General features: G+C 43.1%; 1 protein-coding gene across 1 annotated transcript in view; it reads left to right on the forward strand.

Annotated features, from left to right (window-relative positions):
- Positions 1-4,566: 4,566 nt before the first annotated feature.
- CD99L2 (CD99 molecule like 2) overlaps positions 4,567-9,989 on the forward strand; it is a 19,367-nt gene continuing 13,944 nt past the window's right edge. The window contains 4 exon segments of the mRNA XM_029285073.1: positions 4,567-4,594; positions 6,737-6,802; positions 8,734-8,772; positions 9,714-9,806. Coding sequence (XP_029140906.1) covers positions 4,567-4,594; positions 6,737-6,802; positions 8,734-8,772; positions 9,714-9,806 — 226 coding nt within the window.

The raw sequence follows: 9,989 nt of genomic DNA on the forward strand, positions 1-9,989 counted from the left end.
CACACACACCCGGCTTAGCGTTTTTGCAAAATAAAACCAGCCTTCTGCTCTCATCCTTGCCAAGGAGGGCGACCCTGCAGTATTTTGTCTTTCCACGGAAACCTTACAGGAGAACAATAGAAAAAGCCTTCCAGAGCTTGGCGGGAGGTGGGGGGGCGGGTCCCCGGGTCCCCCCTAGCTTGGGGTGGTGGGGAAGGTTCCTCCAGAGAAAATGGCACCGATTTGGGGCTCCTTTTCTGTGGCAAAGAGAATAGAACCGGGTTTTGGGGTTCGGGTGCTTGCTTTAAGGGCTGGGAAAATCCCTTTGGACTGGTGTTTCCTGGCTGGGGAAAGGGAGATTTCTGCTCTCTTGAATAGGAGGGGTCCTTTTCTTGCAGGAGTGGTGGAAGCAGAGAGGTTGGCCATTGTGGGAAGAATAGACTTGGAAATTTGTGTGTGTGTGGGGGGGGAGAAAAACCTGGCTTATCCTGCAGTCCTTCTGGGGAGCCATGTGCGTCAGCCGCTGGGGCAAAATTGCAGCCTGGAAGGAGCAAATCTGTGGTTTCTCTTAGCGGGTCACACCCCCTTCTCTATCCCTGTCTGTTGGCTGCTCCTTCTTGATGTACACCCGGACAGAACGTTCATTTATCCAGGTTAAGGTGGCCATGCTAGGAATCCTCCTTCCTAAGGATGCAACCAGGTTCACGTTCTCAATAAAAGGAGGGTCAGGATTGCAGCAAGAACACAAGTGGGTGAATTTATTTTTTGGGTGGGGAGAACAGGAAGGTGGGGAGAATGTCAGATGCCCCGAGGGAAGAAGGAAGGGGGAAATAGCTTCTCCAGGGAACAATCAAAGCATTCCTTTGGTTTTGGAAATGGGGGGTGGGGAGGTGAGAGGTGGAGGAATTGCCACATAAAAGGAAGAACTGCATAGGTAATATATATATATATATATATATATATATATATATATATATATATATATATATATATATATATATATATATATATATATATATATATATATATATATATATATATATATATATATATATAAATATATATATATATATATATATATATATATATATATATATATTTAAAAAAAATAATGATTTAAAGGAAGAGCTTGTTACGATTGAAAAAGAATTGACCAGTGAAAAGGGATTGATTATTGGCTGGTCTAACTTCTCAGCTAGGGTACCATGTCTCCAATATTTTGGACAATGGTAATGTACACAGGAATGTATGGTGAAGGAAGGAAGGAAGGAAGGAAGGAAGGAAGGAAGGAAGGAAGGAGACGAGGAGGAGGAGACCATGACCAAGATCAAGACCAAGAAGAAGACCAAACAGAGGAGGAGGAAGAATTCATATTTCATTTCTTTACTGCTGTCATTTTATGTCTGGGGTGTTTACTGTACCGTATACAGAATAGTCCAAACAACTGAAGTAGACAAAAAAAATTCCAGCTGTCTATGGAATTGCCTAATCTTGCCCCTGATGGTTTTCCAGGATCCTGCTATTTTGCCTTGCATTTGATCTTACAATTCACCAAACACTATTCTCTTATATTTTATCCCAACAATTGTTCTGTTGTTTGCTTTTAATTTGTTGCTTTTTTTAAGTCTTTTTTTTTTAGTAGCCAGCTTTCCAGGAGGGGTGGAAACAAAAAGAAATACAATGTGTTTGAAACTCGCCATTCAACTGAAATAAACTATTACACAATTCTTGTAGAAGCCCTGGGCCACCTAATTTGCTACGAAAGCAATTGGGGAGATTAGCTTATAAGGTCTTAAACAATACTAGGCTGTCACATTCCATTTGGATGTGTTTTGTTCAATGATATTGTAAATCCTCTTTTGTCTGCTGTCATCATCAGCCTTGTGGTTCTAGTTTTGTGACTGGACAGAGGATGTTCAAGAGATATTTATCAAGAGTTTGGCACATCTCATCTCTTGGGAGACGTGGAGATCAAAAGGAAACCTGGTTTAGAGGCTTCGATTCAGAACAGGACCTACTTGGTGGTGGTGACGCCTGATTATAGAACCACCACCATTTGCAGAAGCATGGCGTGTGTTTGTCTTCATAATTTTTTTGTACGCTGACCAACTGAATGAATCTGATTTTACACAACATGGTAGCTATTGTGGGAAGTCACCCCCCCAGAGAAGGAAATATTAAAAGGACAGAAAAATATATTTCCTCAAAGGACCTTAAAGAGACAGAAAAGCATGCCCAGTTTTACTTAATAGCCCCAGGTCTCTCTCCCCCAAGCAGAAGCCAGTTCTGTAGAAATGCAGATGTGATAATCCATTCAGGAAGGTTGAAGGTCCCCAGCTAGAAGATCAAGAAGACAAAGACACCTAAAATCTACATACCCCACCCAAAGTCTAAGACAGGACATAAAAGGATTAACCCACAGATGCCAAAGGGCACACCCAGACACAGGTCAAAATACATGACACAGGAAATACAAAGCCTCAAAATAGGAACAGGAAGCAACTCCAAACAAAAGGCTCCAGAGGGTATAAAAACCCACTCCCCACATGTGCTCAGCCCTTTTTTTCTCTCTTTTCTGCCAGAGCCATCTTTCTGTCTGGCTCTCCTCTTCAATAAACTACAACCTTCTTTCTAAAGCAGTCACCATGTTGTTTATCCCCGGCTTGGATTGAACCATTGAACCATAATGAAGACTTTTCTTCCAACACTATGTTAGTAGAGGTTAAAATATTGAGAAGAACCAAGGAAACCCACAGCTATGGAAGAAGACAACAGGATTCTGGATCAGTCATTATTGACCAGCCCATCCTACCTCACTGGATTGTGAGAAAAATAGATGTCACTTATGGTGTCTTTGGCTCCTGAGAACGCGAGAAGATAAACCTAACAAATGAATGTGTGATTCAACCATCGTTTGTAAAACTCTACTAAAGCCAAACATGCCCCGTCCATTTTTTAATTGAAATTAAAAAAGAAAGAGAAAAAGGCTGTTCATCCCTACATGGGAGACATAATCCCATGGCTTGACCTAAATCTTCTCCATTTGTGTTTTTCTCTTTGTGTGTGTGTGGTTTTTTTTTCACCCTAAATCTTTTGTCCAGTAAAAACCATTTTCAGAAATTAACCAGATAAATGTTGCCACTTTTAACGTGCGTAGAGACACCCGGAGAAGAATATTTATGTCGGAGAGAAGTTCAGATACAGGAAAAGGGATGGGTGGTGATAGGATGTGTGTGTGTGGGGGGGGGGTGCCTTTCTCTTTTGTACTCGCAAAATTGGAGTACCCCATTTCATTGTTAAACTTAATTCCTCAATCACAGTTCAGCCAGAGGGCAGAAGGATAAGTTGTTGTTTTCATTAATTAAGGCTTAAGGCTTCTGTCCATTCACAGCAGGAGTCAGCCTTTTCCAGCCACACAGCCAGGAGCTGAATTAATTCCAATCTACATTTGTATTTATAGCAATACAGGAGGGCAGCTTCCACCCCACTCCAGGTCATCTCACCATTGGTTCCAAAGAAGGATGAGCGAAGAATGTTGGGATGGTATGCCAAGAGAATATGTTCTCAGTAGGGTCACCCGAGGTGTAAGGTCATCCCATCTGCCCAGGTCAACTAAACAGGCCTTGTATGTTGGGCAGCAAAGATCTAGGGGAGAAGCTGCGGGCAGAGAACCACTTTAGTGACCGTGGCATCGTCAGACGCAAAGAATCAGGACCACACATTAATTTACAATTCAGAAGATAGGCTGTTCAGGCTTATGCACAAGAGTCTACTCAACTAACGTTCAACACTAAATTGGCACCAGCTAAGAGCCAATGGAATTCAAGAGGACGTGGACCGTTTATGGCAATGTAACGACTCTAGGCTGGTGACTTGTTTAACTCCGCCTCCCAGCTCTGCCTGTCCTAGGGCATCAAGTAAAACTGAATAGGAGAAGAAAATGGTAAACTTAAAAAAAAAAAAAACCAAGAAAACCACACAGAAAATATAAAATGATTAATGAGATCATACCTGGTAGTGGTCACCTCTGGTCCAACTGCACTCAATGTGCTACACAGGTGGTTCTCAATGGGGTCTGTTGGCGCTGTGCTGAGTGCTCCGCAAAACAATGCAACTATTCAAATGAAAATGCCTGTTGATGAAGGGCATTTATGCATTGTTCTGAAGTCCTCCTTTGTTTCTTTGATGCAAGCTGACCTCGAGATAAAAGCTCCATGTCTCCTTAGTCTCAAACCTAGTGTGGTTGGGGGAGGAAAAAAAAACCCCTAATGAAAAAAAAACATCCTTTCTTCAAAACGTTACTTGACTTGACTGCATTGTAAGTGAGTAATTTGTAAGTAAATTTCTCCTCTCTAAACATTATATGGGAAAATACTCTGTATCTCTCTCTTTTGTTACAGTGTTAAAATACAGTTACTTGACTTGACTGCATTGTAAGTGAGTAACTTGTAAGTAAATTTCTCCTCTCTAAACATTATATGGGAAAATACTCTGTATCTCTCTCTTTTGTTACAGTGTTAAAATACAGTTAGGGACGTGTGGTGTTTTGTTTTTTCCGGTGGAGGTCACATTCACGCTTTTGATGGCATGACTTGGGACAATGGCAGGGATGAAAGTAGGACAGAAACTTAAATTAGACTCCAATTTACATTTAATTAAAACTTGAGTGCGTCGGGTAAGGCGGCCTAGCACTGGGGGAGTAAGTTGCCCAAGCTGCTTTGATCTTTTGAGTAAAACATGTGGATTGAGCATTTGGGGGACCGGGTTAGGTTTGGGGGCTCGGATTGATTGTTTTGCAATGCTGGGGTTCCTTAGGGAAGGCGGTGTGGCTGTTAAAACGGTCGATTTCTACTGGGTTTTAAAATGGTATGCGAAGGTAACCTTTTTATCCCAGGTTTGTGACTCACTGGGTTGTTTTGGGAAAAACAAAACCACAGCTAAGTTCCAGTGGGAGTATGTCGTAAGCGTAAATAAACAGTGACTTTGTGCCATTTAGACTTTGTCCCTTTAAACTCAATTAAACTTGTCAGAAATATTTTTTGACCTATGCTGGGTCATAAGCATCCTTTAGAAGCCATGCTGTAAGACCACCAGCTCCTCCTCCTCCTCCTCCTCCTCCTCCCTGATGCAAATTCCATCATTGCATTGTTTCTGTGACGATATCACAACACTAGGGATGTCATTGTGGCTTCTAAAAATGCATCTAGGACAGAAGCTCCGAGGAACCCCTTGTTTTTCTCTTGCTCTCTTGCTGATATCAAAACAAGGGTACGGAATCAGGGCCTGCAGCTATAGAGTGATAGTGAAGAATGGGATCTGGTTGGACACAGCCAAACAGGCGTTAGGAGAAGCTTATAAACAGGACCCAAGGATTTACATCTTCCTCCAGCTTCTGTTAGCCAGCAAATGGTATTAAACACCACTCTCTTAGGCACAAGACAAGTTGGCTGGGTGCCCACCTGTGCTAAGTCATAATTTATCTTGTCTGGCTTTTATTGATACGTTGTATGCCCCCCCCCCCCAAAAATGTGGTTATAGTTACAGTTCAATGTGTTCCACTTTGTGTTTATTCTTTATTCAACCAACTATGGTTGAAACAAACCAACTTGATTCCTTCCAGATGTAATGAGGCCCTAACAGTATTTTGGCTGGAGAATTCAAGGAGTTGAAGTCCAAATATCCTAAAGTTGCTGAGGATGGGAAATATGGATTATAGAGTTGAACACGAAGAGATGCTAGATAGGTTTTTAGACACCTTGGAATCTCCTTAGCATCTTCTACCTTTACATACACAATTTCAGAACAGCTAAACTAGCCCCAAGGAGGAGAATGTCGAACAGGGGTCTTCAAACTTGGCCCTTTTATGACTTGTGGACTTCAACTCCCAGAATTCCTCAGTCAGGAACGCAGGGAAGCTTGGAAGCTGAAGCCAAACTTTGAAGGCTGGTAGGCCAGGGCCTCTGTCTGAAGGGTCATTTGTGTTCCCTTGACAATAGCTCATTGCAAGCATTTCATCGTCTTGCATGAAGAAGCATGCTTTTAATTGCATCACTTTGGGCTAGAATGGTTTGGTGGTCCTTATTCGAAGAGAAAAGTCAAGAGGGAAGGGATCTTGTAGGGCTATATAAATGCAACCTTCATTTTGTTCAGCTAGGTTGTTTTTTTTTTTTAATTCCTGTTATTACGAAGAATTGTACGGGGGGTCCTCGACTTCACAACAATTCATTTACCGACCTTTTGAAGTTATAGCGGCACTGAAAAAAATGACTTACGAGCGCTTTTCATACTGACCACCGTCGCAGCATCCCCAGGGTCACGCGATCAAAATTCAGACGCTTGGCAACTGACATGTACCTAGGACGGTTTCAGTGTCCTAGGGTCACGTCATCCCCTTTTGCGACCTTCTGACAAGCCAAGTCAATGGGGAAGCCAGATTCACTTAACAACCGTGTTACTAACTTAATAACTGCAGTGATTCACTTAGCAACTGTGACGAGAGAGGTGGTAAAATGGGGCACAATTCACAATAACTGTCTCGCTTAGCGGCATAAAATTTTGTACTCAACTGTGGCGGTAAGCGGAGGACTATCTGTCATTTGAGGATGTGGCCTTCTGTTTGTGTTCTCATCTGGCACCAAATGGAAACCTTTCAGAAAGTTCCCTGTTGAATAGCTGTTTAGGAGAACCTTACTCATCAGTTGAATAGCTGTTTAGGAGAACCTTACTCATCGGTTGGTTTGTCTGTTTTGGTCCCCAGGATACGCCGATGACTCCGACTTTGATTTATCAGACGCACTGGAGGATATCCTCCCCACAAAGAGGCGTAAGTATGGCCCCAGTTGCTCCATGTGTGGATATTGTGGGCAGAGGGAATATTGGCTGTAGATTAGGAATCGGAGGGGGTGGTGCGGTGGGTCAGCAGTTAAGAGATGGGCTTGTCGGCTGGAAAGCCGGCAGCCCAGGTTCGAGACCTCAGCTCCACGCGGACGGAGTGAGCTCCCATCCTCGCCTCAGCTCCTACCAAACTAGCAAGTTTGAAAGCATGCAAATGCGAGTAGATACATAGGTACCACTGTGGTGGGAAGACATCAGCGCTCTGTGACGTCATGCTGGTCACGTGATCGCGGAAATGTCTTGGGGCAGGGCTGGCTCAATGGCCTTGAAATGGGGATGAGCACCAGCCCTTAAAGTCGGCAACGACTAGCGGAGTAAAATCCGCAGCGGACTCCTTTACCTTTTTTAAAAAATTATTAGTAATCGGAAGGGTTTGTCGGCAAGCCCAGTTCCCTCAATTACAGTTTAAAAAAAAAAAAAGGAAAAGGCCAAACTGAAAAAGAAGCGTTTAGATAAAAAAAATATTACAAAAGCAAAGTCTAAAGCAGGGAGTCTTCCCTAATGAATGGAATCATATGTCCTAACTGGGCAGCTTGAAAATATATTATCAAATTGGACATGCCCCAGACTTGCTGTTTCCGAGATCTGTATAAAGTCGTTTTATTTATTCTCTTTTTTTTTTGCAGTAAAGCAAAATCTATCTAATCTATCTATCTAATCTATCTATCTATCTATCTATCTATCTATCTATCTATCTATCTATCTATCTATCTATCTATCTATCTATCTATCTATCTATCTATCTATCCAATGTCTTAAAGCTTGTTCTGGAATTTCCACCGGAGGGGCCTAGAAATAGAGATTTACTCGCTGCTCCATCACTTGGATTTGTCTGTCGAGATTAAGCTATGTTCTTTTTAAAATCGTGACGGATAAGGGATAAGCCATATGGCTGGAAGTCCTGTCCTTTGATAAGGCAAGAGACAGGGTGGGCGGGACCGCAGTGCAAAGTGGGTGGGGCTATTTGATATCTGGGCGGAGCCTGAATATGCCAGGATGGGCAGGGGAAGGATTTGGATCCTCCCCCCCTTTTTTAAAAAAAAGTCCCTTTTCATAAGGATGCAACGAAAAACATTTTTAAAGAATGAGCGGATTTTTAGAGTTAAAAACAATACAAGTATGAAGAAAAAAGACAAGTAAAGTGATAAGTAAATGGTAATAAAGAAAAGAAAAAGGAAAGATATAAAGGAGCAGCTCTCAGTGTATGAATTGGTTATAAATGCATGTATATTTCATCCCCTCGCTTGCGGTCTTTCCTTATTCTACCCTTCCTAATCGCCAAATCTGTAAACCGTAACTTCATTTTTCCCATTTTCAGCAAAAAGTCCATAAAGGGTTTCCCAGTCGCTGACATGAATGCAACTTGAATTGTGTGTTGTGTTTTGATTCCTGAAACCAGGTGGCCTGGAACTGTGCCAGAAGGGGGCTTTCGGGGCGGGGTTTCAGACCACGGGTTTGGGGCACGTTTAATCCTGCAAATTCAGCTTGTTTGTGCTGAAGCATAAACCAAGGTTTAGAAATCACCACGGTTTAAATCCTCTTACGAAACCAGAAGCCGAACTAGCAAAAAAAACCAGAGTTAGAGCTTCAGATGACATGGAAACTCACCATTCTCCTTCCACAAACACCCAATGTTAGAAACTTAAATTTAATTTAAACTTTAAATTTTTAATAGCATCAGCTTTGATTCCTTGTTTCCAAGATGGCCCTGCTCTAAACACTTTATAGAGGTAGCCACGCTGAGGTTGTGTATGTCTTACTTTATGAGTAAACCCAGCTAAGAGTGCAGTGTCAGCTCAGGCTGGTTGGCCTCTCCATAGAACAAAAATGTCATTTATTCTGTTTTTTTATCTTCCCCAGCTACTCACAAGCCGCCCAGGAAGCCTTCAGGTGGCACAGGTGAGATTTTCGTTTTCTTAATTCTTTAAATCAACTACAAGTCCCATCATCCCCCAGCCATCGTGACTGTCGGCTTTAAAGCAAGCTAGGGTAAATTTGCTGGGGGTTTTTTTTAAACCCCCTTTCTTTCTTGCCAAAGAGCAATTAAGCAAGTTGCAAATAACAAGTAGTCCTCTACTTATGGCTACAACGGAGCCCAAAATTTCTGTTGCTAAGTGAGACTTTTGTTAAGTGAATTTTGCCCCATTTTGCACCCTTTTTTTTTTGGGCCATAGTTATTAGGTTAATAACAGGGTTGTTAAGTGGATCCGGCTCCCCCATTGAGTTTGCTTGACTGTCGGTCGCAAAAGGGGATCACAAGACGCTGGGACACCTGCGACCGTCATAAATCTGAGTCGGTTGCCAGGCGTCTGAATTTTGATCATGTGAACTACAGGGAAGGCTGCAAAGGTCGTAAAGTGTGAAAAATGGTCAGAAGCCCCTGTTTTCAGTGTCATCGTAACTTTGAACGGTCACTAAATGAACTGCTGTTAAGTCAAGGGACTTGCCTGTACAGGCTGAGCGTTTCATTTGGGGGGGGGAGTATCCTCCATCTTTGTCTTTTAATGGGATGTTGGCCTTTTGTAATCCTGACAGTGGCCTACCTGGGAGGGGTGTTGGGAAGATAAAATGGAACAATCCCACGGCAGCACTCTGGAGAGTTGTGGCGTTGCCTGCCAACTCTGCCCGTTTGGGGTGTGCGAATGATGTCGAGGTGCAGATAGAAACAAAAGGGGGGGGATTTCATTGCAGTGGTGCTGTTCACACACACACACACACACACACCCTGCCCAGCACAGTGTCCCAGGCATCTTAAAGGGAAGCAGTGAGGGCATCCGCTCTTCCCCTTCAGAGCTGCAGCAGGTACCCCTTCTGACGATCTCCCTCGGTTTCTCAAGCAGGCGAACTCGATCTGTCGGATTACTTTGATTCCCCACCGGAGAGAACCACCAGGCCTGCAAAGGCCACCCCCGGCCCGTATCCACGGAAACCAGGTAAGGACACCCTGGGCCACCCTCCCCTGAAGCCCTGGGGGGCACCCCAGAGCCTACGGGATGGGGTGAAAATGCAACATTTGGTGGCCAAGAATTCCTTTCTCCCTCCTTTTCTTTTCTTTTCTCTTTCTTTCTTTCTTTCTTTCTTTCTTTCTTTCTTTCTTTCTTTCTTTCTTTCTTTCT

The sequence above is a fragment of the Protobothrops mucrosquamatus genome, unplaced genomic scaffold, assembly GCF_001527695.2.
Source record: "Protobothrops mucrosquamatus isolate PMUCROS unplaced genomic scaffold, P.Mucros_1.0 scaffold1252, whole genome shotgun sequence".
Taxonomy (NCBI): domain Eukaryota; kingdom Metazoa; phylum Chordata; class Lepidosauria; order Squamata; family Viperidae; genus Protobothrops; species Protobothrops mucrosquamatus.